Here is a 22,659-nt window from a genome sequence, read left to right as displayed (position 1 = left end):
TATTCTCAACTACATACTATTCATATTGCCCACATAAATGCTATCTGTGTGCAGTTTGATCACATTATTCTTTTTCTCAAACGAAATCAAAGAAATGAAAAAACGTAGAGAGAATCTGGAAGCGTCTGGTTGTGTTTGTTTTGTTTCTTCGTTGTATCATGTAGCGGTGTGTGTCCATGTTTTCCACCCGGATCTGCAGTCACTCGGGGCAGGTTAGGGGAGAGAGAGAGGGGGGAGAGGGAGTTTACATGTGTTTACATTCTCATCAACATAAACAGATCAGAGTTCAGACTCAGCGGTCACGGGGGGCGGGGGGGAAGCACAGTGAAAAGAATCTTTGGGGAGGTTAACATGTTGTCTCTGTGGTCGATCTTTTATTGGTCGAGTGATAAAGGAAGGGGACACTGATCATGTGACCAAATATGGTCGCAGGTTGGGTGGACGTAATGGTGGCGCGGCAGGTGAAACCACCCACTAAGAGTCCATGGGGGGCACCGGGAACAAAACACTTGAGCCGAACCTGCCCCAAAATGCATCTGAACAGTGGTCCCGAAAAACATATCTATAGACTTTACAAATATATGTATGCGTAAATTACAATGTACATGTATCTTTTCAAAAGTTGTTCCACCGCAGTGTTTTTTTAAACCCTCAGAACCCACATATACATATTTTTTTGCCTTTGAAAATGATGAGTTGCATGTCTCACTTTGGGACTCTTCATAGAAAAAGATGATCAGGTTTCTTGTTTTTTTTTTTTTGCTCAGGCAGTAACTTGAACCTGAATCTGTACAAATGTATTATTCTATGTCATCTTTTTTCTGCGTCCTCCTGTCAGAGGTTTCTGTTAATGCCCAAGAACAAACATCTTCAACACGACTATAGCTACAAGTACTACTGTTACACTGATTAGAATGGAAAGAAGACTAACAGAGGCCCATAGAAAACTCAGACTCAGAAGAACAATGAAGTTGGACAGTTGTCTCAGTCACTCACATTATTGTTGCATTTCTTTCAGTATCAATATTGGAAGACAATTTACAGTATTCAAATCTGACTTCATGTTACAAATGGAAATCATATCATATGGGGGTTATAAAATAATCGTAACACAGGCCCTCATTCTCCCACATATTGTGCACACTCATGCTTGACACCTTGACACAGTTACACGCAGCTCACTGACAGTCCCAGCTGCTCTGCATGGAAGATTTTCACAGTAAAAGTCGTCGAGATCTAAAACCAGAGTGAAAAAAACAAAAACATGAAAACTTTATTCTGATTCCAAACTATAGTGTTTGCGAAACGGCTACGCCTGTAATAACCCTAAGAATAATCACAACAACAATTTAACACTAATGATGGTCGGGTTAAATTAGCAGTAATATTGCACAAGAAAAAAAAAGTATGTGAAACATTTTTCAGAATAGCCCAAGGTTAATTGCGTTTGATCATTAACAAAATAAATCATTTCTAGCACATTAAAATATCAAAATAGTTTTATTGTGAAAGTTCATTGTTGTTGTTATTATCACTCTGTTATTACTCTTCTTCTTTTTGCTCTCAGTGAGATCGAGTCGACTAGATAACAGTGAACATGGAGGGAGAGATTTAGCATTCTTTGCTACTTCCTGTTGAGCCTCACAAACACTGAGCTCCTCTCTATCTATTATTTCTACCCATCATCCTTCTCTCCCTTCCTTCTCGCCTCCCCCTGTCTCACCCTCTCTCTACACAGGCGTCGTCTTCCTATTGAGGGTGTTAGAGTTACTCTCCCTGTCTCCCTTCAGCCTGTCCAGAGTCCCCATCCCTCGCTCTCTGTCCACAGTGGATGAGGTGAAGGGTGGAGGGCCCGAGCCCACCGAGTTGGGCATCTGCGCGTTGGAGTTGGAAGAATTGGAAGGGTTGTGGGACTTAAGCGAAGGAAGTGTACCGCTCATCATCACCCCCCCTCCACCTCCGTCCTTTGGGAAGCAGTTGTGGAGCTGGTAGAGCGTGGCCCTGTCCACCGTTCCGTACATGGGCGGCAAACCCCCCAGTTTGGGGTCTCGGGACAACGTGTAGAGGGAGATGTCGCCTCCAGCCAGGGCCGTGTGCGAGCGAGAGTGGGGGTTGGGTAAAGTGGACACTGAGATGGGGCCCTGGGAGAGCAGCGCAGAGGGGGGCAGGCCGAAGTTCTTGCCCCCACCGCCCACAGGTGAGGGGTCTCGGGAGCGGGAGGGGTCCGTGGAGCGGGACGAGGAACGGGAGCGACGCCGGAAGCGGTAGCTGGGCAGACGCAGCATGGCGTGCGTAGTGCTCTTGAAGATGTCGGTGCGCGAGCGGCAGCGCAGCTCCTTGTTCTTCTCGATGTAGATGTTGACAGCCAGCACCCCCACCATCTCGGCCATGATGAAGGACAGACCTCCAAAATAAAAGGACCAACCGTAGGAGTACTGCCACTTCTTGTCCTCGTCCTTCTTAGGAGAGATGTCCCCCAGCGCAGCAGAGATATACACGATCACACCAATTATGTTACTCAGACCTGAGAAAGCACAGAAAAAGCCGGTATTTACAAAAGAGATAAATAAACTGCGACAGAACAACGTGCAGTACTAATAAACAAATCTGCCTGACATGATGGCTGATGACATTCATAGAAAAGGCAGCTGCCAAGATGAGGGTTGAATGTAAAAACCTCCATTAAACTGAGAGAACAGTCTAAACACCACCAGACACTCCCAAACAATACATAAAAACTGTTAGTAATATTCTCCAGACCACCTCTCACACAGGCAGACACACTCATCACATATCTACACACAGTTGCACACACAGTATTCCTACATTACCTGCAGCCACAAAGAGAATTCCTGCCCCCAGGATGATGTTCCTTTTGCTCTTATAGAAACGACTAGCAGCGATGCAGACCCCTCCCATCAGCAGCAAGATGGCACTGAGGATCGGGAAGATGTTGGAAGCCCTGACTACCCCTACACACAGGAAAAAACAAAGGTACACAAAAAATAGAAAATTAGAAGAGTACAAATATGTGTGGAATTAGAGTACATGGAACTTCTGAATAGTTAAAAAAAATATAACCCTCAAAAATTCTCATGAAATCAAACTCTATTTTTGATTATTTTCAGAAAAAGTATTAAATATATTTACACTCTATAATTGCCTCTCTAAATATAAGTGTTAGTCGTGGAGTCCCCCATTCCCAAAGAGATTCCAAATGCCTCCCAAAGCACGAGGATTCACAGGAAATTATGATTGCATTCAATCAAGTGTTTTAATTTAATACTACTGCTAATCCAAACATTTGAAAATCATAGCAGTTATTAAAGTTATTAAACTGAAAAAAACAGGGTGGCTTTTACTGTGAATAAAATGCATTGAACTTCATTCATAAAAATGCACCTAAAAAAATCCACACATAGTATGACCTAAATTAGGAACATTGTTAAAAACAGTTACAGAGCCAAGGGAGGAAGTAATAATTGTAAGAGAAAACTGTTTCTTTGACAAAAAACAAATAATTTCCCCTTGTAAATCTGTAACATGGTAATTGAATTTATTCTTGAAAGCTAACTTTGGTGTATCTCAAATAAAATCCTCGATTGTTCTCTTTTAATGTGGGTCTAGCAGGATCTTAAGCCCATCTTATGAAGTTCCAGTGACGCGAGTGATGATGAATGTTCACTTTACCTGCATGTTGTTCGATTAATAGGTTCGTATTGTTGCAAGTCTCGTTGATTTTGTGTTATAACATGAACAAACGTTACTCTAACACCGTCTTGTCCAATCATTTCCGTGAAATACAATAAATTAGCGCTAATCAGCTGATTATGGACCGCGTTACTTTTGTAATCGATAACAAACGAGGGAGAGTGAATGACGTCGGTGACAAACACAAGTGCTAATTGCAGCAATAAGCCTTCTAATGCTAACGAGTTGAAGGACATTGTGATGGAAAACTTTGGATGATAATGAGGACGACGAGGGGGACGGTGAGTACCAGACTGACCTGCATTAATACTGTAAGTTATTGTCGTGAGCTGAATTAAACTTCTTTCGCTGTGTGCTTCGGGGTAACGTTAGCTACAGCTTGCAGGCAGTTGCTAGCTAGCAGGAGTTTCCATAGTAACTTGAGACGAATCTGCTTTACTAAAAACTAAAGCAGCGCTGCAGTCGTGTTTGCCCAAGTATTTTGTAAATCCACAGATGCTTTTGTGGTGGCTTTGATTCAGATTCAGATTATTTGTGGCTTTTCCTGTGTACTTTTTGTATGCCATGATTTTTTCATTTATAATGTACGGAATCAGCTGTGCTTGCGTTGTAAACGTTCATATTAATTTTTGTCAACTCAACTAAATGTAAGTTGTGACACTGCAGTGAGGATGCAGATTATTAGCACAACGAAAATAAAAGGTTAAAGCTTCTAAATTTAAAATTAAAAAATATAAGTCTTATTAAAGAAATGTATTACTCAGTTCTAGAAACAGGATTGAATCAAATCCTCTCCATGTAGCCTTCAGTGCTTTAAGCAGGACTCTAACCACACACACACACACACACACACACACACACACACACACATTAACACTCCTCTCTCATCTAGAACAACTAGGCCACGGGAGAGAAAATGCCACCTAAATGCCAGCAAAATGCCTCTGCAACATAATAAACAGAACAGAAGCTTTGCTTTATGTATGCACGGGCACACATGAAGCATATCATAGAGCAGAAAGATATCACTGCAGGGCACTGAGCACAAACTAGGGCACCCCAGCTCCCCTCATATTCTGCACACATTGTCACATGTTTGTTTCTTGCAGAGAGAGTCTTCTGAGGAAGGAGCAATGAAAGCACAGATTAAAAAGTAATGTAAGGTTATTTTACACTCAAGCCTTCTCGCTCTTTTTCATAAGAAGACTTTCTTCTCATTCATCATCCATGCCAAGAAGCGCTGGTATTGACTTACGTAGGACGTACTCTGCACCATCATGGTCAAAGTCTGCATCCTCTGGGAAGTGGTTGATCTGAGAACACACTCCTCTCTTTACTCCTGAGATACGAGAGAAGACACAGGGGAGACCAGACACAACAAAAGTCACGAACTCATAACTGCAAGAAAAAAAAGAGCAAATATCCTCCTGAGAGACACACTGACTGACACTCGAGCAGAGTCGAGTCTTTGTTAGAAAATCCTAGCAGATGTTCCCGAGGATAAACTTCACAACAAAGGGTTCTTCCAAATGCATGTTAGTAACAACACATAAAGTAAACACATACACATGTAGATAGATACAAGTATGTGGACACACAGGCAGACAGATAACTACCCGCCGGGGTCTTGCATGAAGACAGACAGACGAACGGAGGGATGCACGCACGATGATGACAGCACATCCACTGTTGCTGATGGATGGACTGTGAGAGAGATGGATGGAAGTGATGGAATGAAGAGACACAGACGGAGGGAGAGACGGACAGATGTGGGGTGAGCTGGTCTCTTTCTCACAGCTCTTATAACTCCACAGGTTGGTCTGTAAAGAAACAGATGGAGGTACAGAGGAGGGGGGACGTCAGTTGAGCCACAGGGATCAGCGTTATCATCGTCAGACACAGGCTCAACAAACTCGTTTATACATTCAGGGTGCTTAGACATTACAGGGAGTTGCATAATTGGAAGATTTGGGTGCAAAGTAGGCAAGGTGCAAAGGCTTTGCATTAAGTCCCTTAAGTAGTCATAGGTGTGTTTTGGGGGCAACATGTATTAAACAAATAAGAGCCTGCACCTGGCGCATTGCTATTTATAACGCAGATTTGAGCCATTATATAAATAGATGGGGCATGGGTCACTTGACTGTATACCGGAAAAAGCTCTAATATTTAACTCAGAAGTACGAGGGCTGCTGTGTGTGACAAGCAGATTGGATGCACAACATACACTGCCAATCTTGATTTTAATAATGCGCCTTTTAAATAGCAGCGTAACACTGGTGAAAACGCTTTCTGCTGCCTCAAGCTAGCACCGATGCACCAAACCACAGCTCACTTTAGCACCAAGACATGCACGGCCGCTATGATAGGTGCACGTACATTAGCTACACATCATGGGCGCTGGGCCTGAAAATGAAAACTGTGTCTGTAGAAAATACCAATGACACTAGCTCCTCCTCCCGAAGTGCCTAACATTTTACTAAGTTGCCATATTATTTAGCTTGTTCTGCGCCACCTTAAGGTCCCGATCAGACAGAGTGCGTTTTAGCAGCTGGGAGCAGCTTTTTTTGTAGTTGTTTTCAATGAGAGGAAAGCTTTTTTGCGCCCTGTGTTTTTCCGCTCTTTGCGCCTTGCGTTTTTGGGGAAACGCTCTGAGCGCCTCGATGTTGAAAAACTTCAACTCAAAGCAGAAAAGCGCTCAACGTCATTGGCGTTTTTTCTGAAACGGTCATCATCCAGGCGAAGCTCTTGGGCCAGCTGGAGGTACTCGTTGTGATCTTACCTCTTTCTGAGGGTCTCATGTACCCACACGGATCTCCTATTTGGGAACAAAGCCAGAGCAAGTGCCCTCCGCCTGTCCATTTTTTTAATGTAGATATAACTGATCTATTGAACACAAAGTTATTTTTTTAACCATAGGCTTCAACAGAAAAGGCAGTGCGGTGCGCCTCGCGTTTTACATCCTGCAGAACGTACTCTGTCTGATCGTGTTCTGTTGTTGCTAGGTGGTACAAGGAAAGCTTTGGAGCAGCTCAACCAAACAGAAAAAATTAAAAGTAAACTGTAATTGAAAAGAAATTTTAAAAAAAATCCCCAAATGAGTCAGCTTAAATATATATGCACCACGTGTTGCGGTTCAAAGTGTAAAAAGTAGTTCACAAGTGGATAGAATCAGCTACAAGTAATAGTTAATCATTTAATCACTTAACAATAGAAAAGCTTGATAATGTATTAAAGTTGAATGAACAGTATTAATTATGATCTTATGATAATCTATTGAATGAACAATTTTATTTAAGATACTTTATGATGATAAACAGGTGCTTTTTAAGAGCTGTAAGAGCCTGACTAAAAAGGTAAAGAACTTCTGTGCAGTTGTATATCAACAAAAAAATCCTACAATAAAACATCATTGACAGGTTATTCAGAGCAGCCCCACCTTCAGTAGACCTGCAGAAGAGCTCGAGAGGAGGACAGGATGCATTCAGCATAATATGCCACCCACCCACAGGCATAAATCTTTCAGAGCTAGCATGTCCTGCATTTCCACCCCAGCTTCACCTCACTGCATCACTGCACGACTACTGAGCATCTTTTTCGGCCCAATACTCCAAAGACATCAAGGATACTTGACCTCTAAGCCATGCCAAGACACTGACATCAGCTTTACTGCAGCATAGTGGGAGAGAAAAGAGTGAAAGAGAGGAAGCTCCGAGGAGGGGAAGAAGCCAGTGAAAGATTAAATGTTTGGGGGAGTGAGACGAGGGGTAGCAAGTGGGAGACTGAAAGAGTGAGGCGATGGAGGGAGTGGGTGGGGGTGCACTGCAGCAGTGCTGCAAGGGCTGGAGCTTATCTCTAATTGGCTGCTTTGCTATCAGGAAGCTTGGAGATGAGGACAAATTAGCTTTGTACAATGACCAAGCACAGGATGGGCCTGAATGCTTTATAAGGAGAGCCAAGAGGTTTTCCTGGAGACTGAAGTCTGTATGGGAGCAAAGGCACAGATCGCTAGCTCGCACCAGCCCTTTGGCTGTAGCTGCTTCACTGTTAACTCCATCCCAGCCTTTACTGCTCGGTGTCAGCCAGGCAGTGTAATGTATTATGAATTAGCAGCTTGTGTTGCAGTGACAAAGCGAGGATTGAGAGATGGCCACTGCCAGTTTCTGTAGTTTCCTGCCAGTTGGAGTGAGAAGTCGTGTGCGAGGGTGAACGTGTGCCTTTTGTTTCAGCGATTAAATGACCACAGCCTGAATCAAACAGTGATTAATGGATTATTTTGAAACGAGGGTTTCGCTTCAGTTTCATGTTATTTACTGCAATTATGCACAATTGTTGCACGGTCTAACCAACACAAATGGAGGGTTTATATGTTAATGCTAATATTGATTACTGGTATAGAAGCAATAGTGCAGAAAACTACACATGGTGATCATTGGGAAATACGTTTTCTGATAGCCAAGTGATACAAGGTTTTAATTCCAAAATAATGAGCTTGCTTGTGTTAGAGCTGCTAAATGACATTACTCACTACCTCAAGTGACAAACAGACAAGTGTTAGGGATTACAATTAGGGGCCTAAGTCTAAATAGAGAAATGTCTCCATTAATGCACGCTCAATCTGACTTAATTCGAAGGAAACATTTACAAATATTATTCTTTATTTTATTACGCGACATTAGAAAATGAACGCTTGAAAGATCATTTATAGGGAATAGGCCAACATCAAACCACTCTCATGTCTGTATTAAAGCTTCATCCATCAGCAGAATAGTTTAGCTAAGCACAAAGAATAGAAAGAGGGGAAGCAGCTAGCTAGCTAACTGTCTCGGACAATTTGGGATTTTATCCCTCATAAATTCACATCCAAGTTTTTGGACGATCTTGGTAGTTGTATTCCGTTACCTCAGGACGGAGCCAGTCTAACTATTTTCTAATTTTTCATATCTTGACGTTAAGCTAACTGGCTGCTGGCTTTAGCTTCATATTGTTATTATAAATTTCCCTCATCTAAAACTTGGCAAAAAAATGAAATCAGCACTCCCAAAATGTTGAACTATTAATTCAATCTTCAGTTGCAACCTCGGGTCCTGAAACAAAGAGCTGCACCATTTCCCCTGAATTTTACAGCCTCAACTAAAGCACCCCCATCAGTCCAAATCCCACAACAGACCCATGAAGTCTCCAAGAACTTACCTTCAAGGCAGCATATCCTCCATAGTCCAGAGTGGGTGAGCGCCCCAGGATCCTTCTTGTCCTTGTTATGGGGATCATCCTGGGTGACGTTGGCTGTGCTGTTGCAGATGAGGGCACGGGAGTACAGCCAGTAGTCCGTCCCTATTGCCACCGTCATCAGGCCGAAGGCAGCGAATGCCCCCACGGTGGTGAGAAGGATCTGGATCCCCTTCTCACACACCATGCCTTCACAGGGAAAGGAAGGAGGCGAAGGAAGGGGAGGAAGAGGAGGAGAAAGATGGGCATTAGGTGTGCTGTGTGCTTTTATTTTGGGAGTTTCAGAACAAGACAGAATTGAATAACCGAGCAGAAATGTGTCCACACTCACACACAGAGTGCAGTTTATTGAAAAAGACAGCGAACATTGAGGTGTGATGATGAGGGGCAAGAGGAGGTGAGGCAGAGGGGGGACGAGGCGGATGTGGGAGGTGCATAAGTGGGTTGTGATGTGTCCTTGGAGGAGAGTTGGATGACTCTGCTGACTCCGCTTAACAAGACAGAATTGATGTGAAACACAATAGATCACACCCTCCCAATCTCAATGTACTCCATATTCATGACCCTGACACTGTTCTCCCCCTCAGAATCTGCAGGGCTGGAGATGAATACATAAACAAACCCACACACACACATAGAGGATGTAACATGAGATCACCCTGTACCTGTTGTAATTGTTAATAGTGTAGAGCTTTTCCGCTACCGATACCAGTATCCAAAATACCTGAAATTTTGCGTAAAAATAAAAAAAAATCTACGGATTTTTTAGGCCTTTGCCTTTATATGATACAGTGAAGGGTGGGGAGGAGAGAGTGGGGTAGAAATGCACCAAAGGGCCGCGAGTCGTTGTCAAACCGGGGGCCGATGCGTCGCGGACCTTGTCTCTGACAATGGGATGCCTGCTCTACCAATTGAGCTAAACCTGGGCACTGAAAATCAGCTTCTTTGAACAAAAATTCCTCCTCGCGCTCCAGAGCAGTAGCCTACACAAGTTGCACTTGTCTGTCACCATGGATTTATTATATCCATTTATAGCGTCCACTCGCAACTGGCAGCAAAGAAGAGATGATATTGGTTATTTTTAATCTGACAATGGCTAACAACAACAGTGCGGTGCTAGCAAACAACGTCATGTTAGTCAGAGCTAGCAAACTGTCATACATATTTTTGTGGGAAAGCCCACCAGTAAAACAAAGATGTGTACAGTTTGCAAGGCTTAACTTTCTGAGGGTAGCACTAGTGTCGCAGTCGAGGGATAGTAGTATAAGTCTAAAATGAATGAGTGTTTCACCAACAATACATTCCTCTTCACTCCAAAACAGTAGCCTACACAGCAAGTTGCACTGCTCAGCCATCAAGGACTTATTATAACTGCAGCTACAGTTTCATAGCAGCAAAAAAGAGCTGACCTGAGGTCTTTTGTCATGTATTTTTACAGCAAACAACAACAGTGCGGTGCTAGCAGAGAAGTTAACATTAGTCAGAGCTAGCAAAACTAGCAATCCTGGCAATATTTCCAATGAAAAATCCACTAGTAAAGCCACAATGTGTGCAGGTGGCAATGACTCAGTTTAAAGGGGTAGCACTAGTGGTGCCATACAAGAGTTTAGGCCGACAAATGTTAGATGATGAAATGTAAAAAAGTTTTTCTTTACTCAGATTGGAACTTGATAGAAGCCGATACAAAGATTTGGTATCAGAATCGTTATAGGGAAGGAAAGAAATGTTATCTCTAGTTTTAAGGAAGGTAATTTCTATAATCAGATTCTGCATATGAAAAGCAAAAGAGGCGCAACACATCGGCTGTAACTTCATCCCACAACTCATAGGCTATCATCTGACAACAAGTTAGCTGTTTATTAATCTTTATAACCAGACAAATACATACAAGTGCAGCTAACAACCCATTGTAGCTACTCAACTCCAACTCCATTGTTGCGTCTCAACTTGCAAGTCGGACTGTAAACAAAGAAAAGAGGGGGGTATGGAAAAAGAAGTCTTGGCCCCGAAATTCTTTGTTGCTTATCCAAATAACGCGCCCAGAACATAAGGAACATAATGTAGGAGAGGTCTCACAAACAGCTTTGCATAATTCACCAAAAGTTAACACTTACCTGACGGCGAGTTTCTATCCTTCGACTCAATTTTGAAATCTTTCTTTTCCTCGTCAGTGAAGAACGTGCTGTCCCCTCAATCCGGACAGCATCCATCGACTGTTTTCACCTGCTCCCCTCTCTCCTTCTTGCACTCGTTTTACTCTCTTTTGTCTCTCTCTCTCTTTCTTTCTTTCTCACTGGAAGGCTGTTGCTGGTGGAGGTTGTGGCTCGGACGGTTGTCCCGCTCTCTGTAGGTCCGCTGTTAGCAGAATACTCGCACCATGGTCACTGCTCTGCTGCTGCTGCAAAAAAGTCAAGAAAAAGACGAAAAAGATGAATATGCATGTTATTGACTAATGTAGTCGTACAAGGCTTCTAAAATACAGATGAAGCTAGAAGAGCCACAAAAAACACAACAGCCACAAGTTCCTCGAGTGGCTGCTTGTGACTGGCTCCAAACGCATCTCAATCCCCACGAGGCACCTTGTTAAATGTCCAACTTTACAGCATAATTAAACATGTTTACAGCCTGGTACAAACACAGTGTAACATGAACAAATATCAGATGCATGGCCTGCTGCTGGATTATTGTACTCACTGACTGCCCAAGAAGTTTGTGTGTTTTTCAGTAAGTGAGAATCTAGTTTTGTATTATAGAAATGCTAGCACTAATTAGCAGCTATATGTTTCAGTGCTCACAAACAGCTGTTCAAAACAAGTGGTTCACGTCACAATGGCTATGTCCACTTTTTTTTTTACAGTGTATGTGTTTTCCAAAATCTAACCCTGTTGTTTTGTGTTTAAGGACCAGTGTCTACTAACAGCGTATTCTGCACTGGCAGTGCATATGTTCTGTACAAAACCAATGCAGTTCATCATCTTCAGCGCTCAGCTTAACGCGAAAATGAACTCGGCATCAGCTGTTTTTGTTGCTGCGCTCACAGCGCTCTCAGTTTAAAATATTTCAACTTTTGGAACACCGCCGCGCTTGTCAATGTCACTTCTCACTCACTGACCAATCAACATCAAGAAGGGGCGGGACTTACAATATCATTTTTGTTAACAACAATGGCGGAAGAGAAGCTAATCTTTTCACTTTTTCGAGGGTACAATTTCCAGGTGTCGAGCTGCTGCTAATGCCAGGACTAGATTCCTTAACAATGTTTTACGTTTTCTTTGTAAAATTTCTTTGACTCAAAGTAATAATTAAAGACACAGAGCAAATTAAAACACACTTAACAGTCACTACTAAGGGAAGAGGAAGTGCTGCCAGACAGCTTTGATAACCTAGCAACAGTAAGCGCCGGTAAGAAGCGCTTTGAAATTGAGGCTGTGGATGCTGCCAGCGAAAAAAACACAGTTAGTGGACACGGGTCCTAAACAGACCTCTTACTGTTTCTCAAAAATCCCCTGACTATTGTTTCCATGAGGAGGAAGTTCACCTAGCTAAAAGTCAGCTAACCAACTCCTTTCTTGCACGTCCAAAACGTGTTAAATCTAAAAGCCTTAAATGACACCTGGGTAACCTTTCCAGGTAAAGTGTGGTATTTGGACGCATCTTCTATACGCAGTAGTTAATGGTAAGGATTGTGGTTTCGCCTGGGTGCAAAGCAGGACTTTAGTTTATGCAGTGCACACAATTTGACCCGTTAAAGTTTAGTTATCTTAACTTAGATTTATTAGACGGGGTTTCCTCACATTTGAAAAGATTCTATTGTAACCAGTTCTCGTCTGTCAGACTGAAATATCTCAACTATTATTCGACACATTGTTTTATAATGTTTTGCAGACATTCATGGTCCTCAGAGGCTCAATCATAGTAACCAGACTTCTTCCAAGCACGAATAATACCTGCCATTTCAGCTTTAACTGGAGTAGCTCAACCACTGTCGGATCAAATTGCCATTAAAAATGTGTTGCAGAGATTCATGTCCGCCTCAGGATTATTAGTAATCACTTTGGCGATTGCCTAACATCATCTTCATCATCATCAAGAATTATAATTTGTCTTCTACTAATTAGCAAATGTCGATGTACTCATTTAAGAGAGTGAAGATGTTATACATTAAATCTGCTTATAATCCAATGTGAGCATGTTAGCTTGGTGAAGTTAGCATTAAGCTAAAAGCACAACTGTCCCTAAGTGAATCCTCACAGAGCTGCTAGCATAACTGTAGACTCTGTGTTGTATTTTAAAATACACATACAGTAAGTAATTGAGCCTTTGTGACAACAGTTCCAGATACTTTTCTCAGGACTGACTGAATGAATCATCTCTTCATTTTAATCTACAGAAGCTTTCTTTAAAGGCTGTAGGACCATATTGCAACAGTGCTAAAACAGATTAGAGTAATTACAGAAGTGACAGCATTGCAGGCTAAAGACAGGATGACTCCAGAGCGAGTTGTGCTGCATCTAGCCTGAATAAGAGGAGCAAGAGGGGGAGGCAGAGAGGACCAACCCGACATTGTTACCATAGCAACATTGAATTCCAAAGTCTGGATCAGCATAGAGCGAGAAGGGGGGGAGGAGCTGGGGGGGGGGAGGAGGCAAGAGATAGAGGGAGAAAGAGGCAGAGAGGAGAGAGAACAGAATGAGGGGGAATATTTCAAATCACCAGCGTGAGGATTGACTCGGAGACCCAGACTGAGAGACAGACAGATAGACAGACGGACCAGTGCGGTAATGCTCTATCAATAGATTTGTGTGTGACTGCGGCGACACAGTTGCTCCCAGACACACACAACACACACAACACACACAAACACACACAACACACAACACACAAGACAACAGTTAATGTAGGGAGAATAAAAAGTATCCGCTCTGTCGTTTCCTTTCCTTGATGAACAAAGTAAAAATAGGACTATACGATAAAGCAGCACACATTATTCCACAAACATTATTAAGCAGACATAATGCAGTGCAGTCAAGTCTCTTAATATTTCATGATGCAATATGGCACCGTGATCAAAATAGGTTACATCCTGTTTGCATTGTGAGACCCAAAACAGAGCCGCCTCACAGACAGACGGAGAGATGGAAGGAGCGACGGTGTGTTTGTGTGTGTTTTACGTGTGTGTGCAGATTTGCTCTCAAGTGCACATGAGGATGGGTCTAGTCCGATCGTATTGAATCCCAGTAATGTTCCCCTCAGTGAGACAGTCAGCCTCGTATCTCTGCGTTCAGGCTCCTTATTATGTAAACTGTCAACGACACCACAGCAGTGTGGCTTATTTATACAGTGTGTGTGTGTATGCGCGCGTGTGTGTGTGTAGAGTGACCTTCCAACCCTATCAACATACTGCCTTTCCCTGAGGAAAGTACGTGTCCAGAAGGGATTAAGCTATCTCTGAGGCCTGAAACGCAGTATCTAAAGTGTGTGTGTGTGCGTCTGTGTGGTCTTTGACTCCAGTATTTAATGAATGACCTTAACAATAACCTACTAAGTTATTCCCCCTAGCAAAAAGTCCCCTGTGTAGGAGATCATAATTGTCATTTAATTATCTGTAATTTCTATTTTCCACCAATAATTAAGAAAGAGGGGAACGAGGGGAGCGAGCGCAGGAGAGCGTGAAGGAACAAGAGGGCAAGAAGAACGGAGGAAAGTAAGAGAGTTTAACTTTATCCATTAAACTAAGGAACTGTAGAAATATTATACGGGGGAAGGGCAGGTCAAAGGGGTAATATAGTCTTTTAAAGGAGGCTAGTCTGGCCATGTTGATGAAGCAAGAGAGGGTCTTTATATCAGCCCTTCTTTGCAGTGTAGTTAATGCTAAATGTACGTAGTGTGTAACACCCTGGGCAAATACTTAAAGTTTCTTTCAGGTAATAAATGAGGCACACTATAAAACAATATCATGATTAAACCGTGTATTATTATGTTGTGGTTTATGCTCATTTTTCCGTGTCTGTTTAAACACCAGTCTGATCCGTCACTGTGTATCTGTATTTGGGTTGATAAAGGAAGTGGGTGCAGTTTATACCAGACGACAAGTTAAATTGGGCAAATAGTTTTTTCTAACCTAATATTAATCGACAATGCTATTGTTATGCCTTCAAAGCATCAAATTCATTTCACACTGGCATAAAGTTCTTACTTGTACTTCTGTACTTTTCATCTCTCTCTCTCTTTTTAAACTTTATTTCAACTACACTAGGTTTGATTAATGTCTGAACCCTGCCAGTTTCAGGCTCACTGGTTTAGTTTATATTTTTTTTTGTTTATAAAATGTGTATGTATCAGGGACCGTGTGTAAAATACCTTTATATCATAAAAGAGAAAAGATGCTCTCTAATAGTATAGATACTGGGTGATTTCCATCCTTAGTCCCTGGGCAGGTAAACATAAGACACCATCACCCCTTTAACTGACGGAAACCTTTTTTTTAATGGAGGACAGATAAAAACTCCTGAGCTTCATTTGATGTAAAAGTTTGGGTTTGAAAGACATCACGTTCAGATAGCAGGTTTTTGTCTCACCTGACTCGTGGGTGACTACAGAATATAGAGATCACTTTTCAAGACTAAATAAAACAACACTGTAATGAAACCAAAGTCCAATGTTGCAAACAGAAAGGGCATTTTTATCTTGTGGCCTCCTCGATGATGTGAATCGATTTGAAGAAACATAATGTCCAACACACAGACATATCAATAATTGAGACGACTTCTTTTACCTTAAAGACAAATCTACCATTGCGTTATTTCCAGAATAACATATTCCAATGCAGTTACTAGTCTGTTTTCAGGTCTCGGGTTGTAGCACATAGGTGGGAGAATTTGTATAAAACCATTTGTGTCTCGAGAGTTCAGGTTGATAGACCTCTGCAGATCTTTCCGCATCTCTGCATGAGACAAGCAGCTGGAGACTGCATTAGCACATAACGCAACAGAATCTGCAGCTAAACTAAAACAGTCAAGTTGCTTTGTGGGTAATGTAGGCAGTCAAGTTGTAGGCAAGACTTTTGCAAAATTTTTGTAAACTGTCCATCTTGAACTTGACGATGTTAAAAGTGCAATAAAATCTGGTCAGTAACCTTTAACGACCTTTAACGTGCAAGACGTTGCTTTTTTGCAAAGTGACACCTTAAGCCACAATAATTGTTGTAAACTCTTGAATAGCAATCAGATCTGCAGGACGGTTGGACCTGATTCTATATGTCAGACCTTCCCCGAGCTAACGTACCCTTGCTGCAATAGCTTCGTAGCACGTTTGCACTAGTCATATGATTGTGGTCCAGCCGGAGGCCGATTAGCTGCAGCTGGATGTACCGCAGCTTTAGCTTTTGGAGCTAACTGCCAGAGGGACCATTACGGGACCAGGCCCTCACTTGTCAGAAAACTTCAGCTGTAATCAGATCTACCTGTGTGACTCATTCCCAGCGTGACAGAACACCTCGTATAAAATACAAGCTCACACACTGAGTTGTGGCTCCAATAAGCAGCAATAAATCACACGGGAGATTTGAATTTTGTAGCAGCTGCTCCATTAGCTATTCATTGCATAAATCAACTACCAAACTGCTTGTTGAATAAATGATGACATCGGTAATAAGTTTTTCCACACATGTGAAGGCAGTGGTCCTGTGTGGGCATGAGGGACTATTTTCACTGTAGATACACTAAACAGATCCTTCAGCTGCTGGATAACCAGGAGAGGAAGCAAAGTGAAAATGACATAAGCTAATGCTGATTGCTTGACCAGAAGGAGAAGAAGCTGCACTGGGCCTACTTATGATGACAGCTCTAAAAATACAAGCAGCGTATTCTATTCTGAGTGCTCGACGGCAGCATTAAGAAAACACGGCTAAATAATCAGAGCAGCAAGTCTTCGTAGCGGAGATGATTTCTCTCCTTAATCATGAGAGGCGGCTGCACACCTGAGCTCATCGCTGACATCCCACAGCTGCCACACACACACATGTGCTACTCCACACATGCACATGCATGCAAGCCCAGACACACGCAGGTGCACAGAAAAACATCAACATGCAAAAAAAACCCTTAGCATGCGGGCACACGCGCAGCCTCAAACCGCCACAACTGTCAAAATGATGATAATAAAATCATAAAATAGGTCATTTTTTTAAAAGGCACTTTAAAGAGCAGCAGCATTTCCATTAAGACCTTGTGAAGAGTCCACAAAGATCCACAGACCGCATGTGAGCGTGTCCCTGCCTGTCTGAGCAGAGCAGCCGGAGGAGGCAGTGACAGTAACACCTCCGTCTAAGAGTCTCTGGATGACCTGATGCTCATGAAACCTCAAACATATGCAGAAACACACGCGCACGTGCAACCATGCACATGTAGAAAGTCCTCTCTGACATCTAACTCAAGATCACCCTTAAAACTTTCTTACACAGAAAGTAGTGTGCTGTCTGTTTATTATCCTGCCATGGAAGTGAAGCAGAAAAGAAACTCTTGCCCAATAACAGCTGGGACTGGCTCCAGCCCACTGCGACCCTGAACAGGATAAGCAGTATAGATAATGTATGGATGGAATTGAATATTTGCAGATATCAAAGCTACTTAAAAAGACAGAAACCCCTGATACAGACAGTAAAGCTGTAACAAATTGTTATTTCATAATGATTAATAAGATAATTAATATCATAATCTGTAATTGCTTGTTTTGAATGAAAGTTCCAAAAGCGACAGACTGAGAACGACAGCAAATCTTCTTACATGAGAAACTGAAACCAGCAAATGTCTCACAGTATTGCTTGAAAAACGACCAAATAACAAACATATATAATTTAAGTATTTTGACATTTTTGAAAATACATTTTGTTTACTTGTTGTGAAAAGATCAGAAGATCAATGTCAATCTAAGCTAGCAGCCACTTAGCCGTAGTTTCTTAAGTCTTGGCTGGGTGCAGTGACTTCATGGAGACTTCAACAAAAGTTCTCCATAACGGCCGCTGGTTTAGCTCGGTGGTTAAATCAGCCGCCCGTGCACAGAGGCTACAGTCCTCAATGGGGCAGCCCTGGGTTCGGCCCTTTGTGGCATGTCATCCCCTATTCTCTCTTCCTCTTTTCCCAACACTATCCACTGTCCTATCAATAAAGGCAAAAAAAAAATCTTAAAAAAAGAATGTCTTTGTGAAGGTTCTCAGTCATCCAGGTCATGGTAATTTGAAGCTAAATGGACTTGGTTGAAGTTTTTGGGTCATTAGTTTACATGTAGTTTTATTTACTTGTTATTCAGTTGTCACTAATGACCTACAGAGGCTTATATTTCTCGTTCCGTCCACCAGTCAGTTAGAACTGAAACCTTTGGGATGAGAGGTGCAACGTCTTCAACCAAGTCCAGCTGCCCTTTGGGACTTGGCTTCGGACATAATACGCCATTGTTTTTCAAGTTAAACATAATATGAAATACAACCTGTTAATTAGTGAGCAAACGATGTGCTGGTAGGTTTCAGTACCGCCCTTAGAGTTCGGCGCATTGCTTCACATTATGCTAAGCTGAGCGAATAAATGCTCAGCAAGAAAGTGTTTTTTATAGGGATGCACGATATTGGATTTTTTGCCGATATCCGATATGCCGATATTTTAGAACTAAATTAGCCGATTAACGATACCGATATTTTTTTCCTGCACACCTAATTGCAGAGATCATCAACTCTCTTCTGTATTGGAATTAGCGTACAGTATAATGGTGATACTTTTATCACATTTGTTACAACGGTCGGGGTGACGGGTCTTGAGATGGTTAATCAAGTTTGTAGTGTTGAAAGACTTTGCCTTGGCTCCTCCTCGCATCACCGAAGCTGAGCAGTCATTGCAAATAGCAGCTTTGCTATCTATGTCGGACACTTTGAAAATCTTCCACACCGCGGACGTTTTGGCTTCTAACTCTCTCATGCTGCAGGTAGACACACGTGACGTCATCACGCTGCGCCGCGCAGGTCTTCTTCGCTCCGGGGACATTGCGCCGAGGTCGGGCATTTAATCAATTATGCAGCAGCCCATTATTTTATCGATTAATTATATCGGCTCATTTTTAAATCATAGTTCATTTTTAAGCCAATATCGGCCAATACCGATAACGTGTCAATAATATCGTGCATCCCTAGTTTTTTATCTTTCAATTCAAAGATCACTTATTAGCTTTCAACCCCATCCTAGGTTTTGTTTATGACCAATGACATCTGAGCAAGTCCTTCTGGGAAATGTGGTTTAAAGGAAGTGTTAATTTGTTATCTGTATTTTTATCAAATCAAATTGCTGTAACTTTCTTTTGGTCAACTAACTGCTCAGTCCACTAATCTCATCACTGCCGACACACATGTTCACAGCTATGTCATATTTATCATCTGTCCCCCATCATTTTCTATGATGCACCTGCAGCTCAGATGTGAATTTCAGCACTATTCCTTTAAATGTCAAAGATGCTAAAGAGAGTGTCTGATGAAAACAGTTTTCTGATACTGTACACTTCTCTGAGACTCTCTCCCACACACACCTCCAGCCTGTTGTGATGACTGTAGCAGCTCTGGTCACAGGTCTCACATTGTGTATCATCAGTCCAGTGTGCACACGCTCCTCTCAGACATTGTAGCACTGCTGTATGTTTACGCTGCACGCCTCTGCACAGACAGGTTACCTTGAATACATCACTGACACCATACAGTTCAATCGCTCTTACACGCCGGCTCTCTGAGGCTGCCGCTTACTTAAACGAAACACTTAAAAAACACCAAAGCTGGAGGCTAATGGATGAAGGGGTCACCGCCATGGAGACGGGAGTCAATTAGAAGACTTGGATGAAAGCATCGGCTCGCTGGAATTATAGGTAATGTTGATAACTGAGTCAGCAAAGGCCTGAGCTTGATCTGCATTCCTTTAGGTACAATCGCAGGTTCTGATTTACTCCATTAAACAAGCGCAACAAATAAGTGTTTTAACCTGTTTTAATTGATGTATCTGTGTCTGCTGTTTTCATATAACTTTCCCCCTGAGCGCCGCCTGAAAGGAACAGTGTAAAGCCTTACTGTGGACCATCAAGAAATGTGCAGCAAAGGCATTGATCCTCAGAACAATAGCTCCACGACAGAAGTGATGATGGCTGCAGAATTGTTCCTCCTCAAAGAGAAACAAGTGAGAAACAGATGAACAGTCCTGACCGCCAAAATACGAGGGAAATATCATCCCACAACAAGAGGAAACATTCAGAAGTTGCAGACTGTTTTTGATTATTCTGGACCGCTCGTGTCTATTAGATGATTATGATTTGGCCAGCGCTAAAACAACAACTACAGCCTGTGTGGGCTACGCACCAGTATTGACTGCAATGAGTCACCTTACAGCGTAAACAGCAGATCTTAGCGCCGGCTGAGGGGTTTTGAAAGTAATCCAAAATCTACAGAGACGATCATCAAGGCCGCGCACACATCACACACATAGTACAGACGGTGTTTACTAGGAGGGAGGCGGAGGGGCTGAGGGGGCGTGGTCAACAGATGGAGGGGCCGGCCACACCTCCAGGAAAGATTCACTGATCATTGATGAAGCCTGTGGCAGAATTATGATGCTACAATGCTACTTTTTAAGTTAATGTTTGGTGTATCACTGCACATATGTTTGCCTTGTATAACCTTTAACCTGTATGCTTTAAACTTATGATTTATTCTGTCATGAAAAGTCATAAACCTGCGGGTGTTCAGCAAACTTAAGTTGATGATTTAATCAACTCCACATGCTTTACAATGCATACGGAGTTGTGCCGAATAATAATGTGGAATTACAGTTCTTATAAATACTTTAAATATGATGAAATAAACAAACTTATATTTTACTATCAACCCCAATCCACAGATTGACACCAGCTCTTTACTTGTAAGTGAGATGATGCCCACGTCAGGAGAAAGTTCTGCATCACAGCCGTAAAGGAGCAGCTGCTGATGGACAGCTAAAAGCTACAGACCTGCACCCCTCCTGAAGAGATGCAGCACCTATACTTACAGCTCAGCTCAGAGGGGGAAAGCTTCTCTTACTGCAAGTGAACACATCTCGTTATTTTCACACGGGATGACTAAAGATCTCTGAGTAAACATCCTGAGTTGTACTTGTCGTGGGCTGCAGCCCCATCGCAGACAGATATAACTCACTATCTTGTTTTTTAAGAGTGCACAGGTAACTCCTGAATGCTGCAGTGCTCACTCCTTTAGCATCTCCATCTCAGCACATTTCTACCTTTCGCCCAGCTGTGATCTGAGCTGTGATGAAAAATGAAAGATTGATCGGGCGCCAGATGTTCGGTGCCCTTTTACCTCTGGATCTGCGAGAGCACAGAGCCCAGGTTGGCCGGTGAGAGGAGACAGCGGGCTGCATAGAAAATGAACCTCATAAGATGACATGATGATGTGGCTCAGGTCCAACATGGAGCTAAGACGCTGGCCCTGCACTGAGAGGAGTCCAGCAGCAGAGAAGCAGCAGCTGTGCAGACATACGAGCAGAGATAAGGGGCTGAGCGCGTGCAAAGGCTCGAGTATAGTGATGCAGACTGCGGTGCATTCATTAATAGAGGAAGCTACACACATCAGCCTGCCTGCAGAGGCTACACGGTGGAAAATGGACGCCTAGCATCAAGCGGCCGGTACAGAGGAAACTCAGTGGACTGGGACGCAGATGCACATGAAGACACGCAGAAATAAGTCCTGATTGTGGGACCATTTCAGCACATACAGTAAACATTTTAGTCCCTACACCTGCAGTTAGTGTGCAGGAAAAGCTTCAAACGAGCTATTATAAGGCTTTCATTTGCATAATAGACGTTGCAGACGCTAATTATAGGCCCGCGGAAATAGGTGGGAAAACAATCATTCAGCATTTAATCAGAGAGGAGGCAGAAGACTGAGAATGATTATTTTTGTTCAGTTAATTCCCCACTCTGCTCTGTCAGTAGTGGTCTAAGTTACAGGCAACGTGAAACAAATCAATGTGGCGTGTAAATTACACAGGATGAACGGTGATCCGTTAAGCTGCAAAGTGAAAACAACAGTGACACAGTGTAATTATGATCATTAGAAAAAAACAAAGCTCGTGGAGGTCTTACCTGCAGGCTTTTATCTCACTGATTCGCAGCGCGTCGCACTCCCATAGAGGAGGAGATGGAGGGAAAAAAAAGAAGATAGGGGGGTGGACGGTGGATGGGCTGAATAACGGGTCGATCGAGGCAGAAAAATAAATAAATAGAAAAAAAAGGGATGATGGGAGTTGATGGCAATAAGAAGCACGCGAGGGACTGGAGTCTCAATGATAAAAATCCAAATCAGCCACTTATGGAGAAGGCTTGAACGTGCATGAAAGGAAACGGGCTAATAGAAAACACGTCACTGAACACGGATTTGTCTACAGAGGATGTGGCCGCTGCTTGTGTGTACTCGGGGAGAATGCGTCTCCCCCCCTCCTCCTCCTCCTCCTCCTCCCCCCTACCCTCCCCTCCCCTCCGGTTGGACGAGCGCTCGCGCCTGTCTGCTCCTCTGTCTATATTTCTTCCACACTGAGCGCGCGACGCAAGCAACTTGTCGCATCCCACCAAAAAAAGCTCCTCGCTGATGTGAACGATGACGGATAATGTCAGAATCGACATGAAATCTACCAGAATATGTCGCGCTAC

The 22,659-nt window shown here is 42.8% G+C and overlaps 1 protein-coding gene across 2 annotated transcripts; it reads right to left on the bottom strand.

Moving 5' to 3' along the window:
• Positions 1-235: 235 nt before the first annotated feature.
• Positions 236-22,366, bottom strand: cacng8b (calcium channel, voltage-dependent, gamma subunit 8b). 2 transcript variants are annotated; one of them, XM_069656867.1, is made up of 6 exons: positions 22,096-22,366; positions 11,052-11,335; positions 8,902-9,126; positions 4,967-5,050; positions 2,832-2,972; positions 236-2,524 (listed from the first exon to the last, which is right to left on the bottom strand). In XM_069656867.1, exons 3-6 carry the CDS (start codon positions 9,122-9,124, stop codon positions 1,731-1,733), a joined length of 1,242 nt encoding a protein of 413 aa, XP_069512968.1. In that variant the 5' UTR covers positions 9,125-9,126; positions 11,052-11,335; positions 22,096-22,366; the 3' UTR covers positions 236-1,730. The 2 variants fall into 2 exon arrangements, with proteins under 2 accessions (XP_069512968.1, XP_069512969.1); XM_069656868.1 differs by having other exon boundaries at positions 11,052-11,332; positions 22,096-22,114.
• Between the last annotated feature and the right edge of the window lie 293 nt (positions 22,367-22,659).

Source organism: Semicossyphus pulcher, unplaced genomic scaffold (assembly GCF_022749685.1).
Source record: "Semicossyphus pulcher isolate SPU_LCO1_2020_fin unplaced genomic scaffold, fSemPul1.0.p SCAF_9, whole genome shotgun sequence".
Lineage (NCBI taxonomy): Eukaryota > Metazoa > Chordata > Actinopteri > Labriformes > Labridae > Semicossyphus > Semicossyphus pulcher.
Note: the sequence above shows the minus strand (reverse complement) of the source record. Positions and strands in the feature narration are given on the sequence as shown.

Coding starts and splice junctions, on each gene's coding strand:
- cacng8b (XM_069656867.1), bottom strand. CDS start 9,124: ATGGTGTGTGAGAAGGGGATCCAGATCCTTCTCACCACCGTGGGGGCA. Junction 5,051..8,901: donor GAGGATATGCTGCCTTGAAG/GTAAGTTCTTGG, acceptor CTCGTATCTCAG/GAGTAAAGAGAGGAGTGTGT. Junction 2,525..2,831: donor AATTCTCTTTGTGGCTGCAG/GTAATGTAGGAA, acceptor GTGCTTTCTCAG/GTCTGAGTAACATAATTGGT.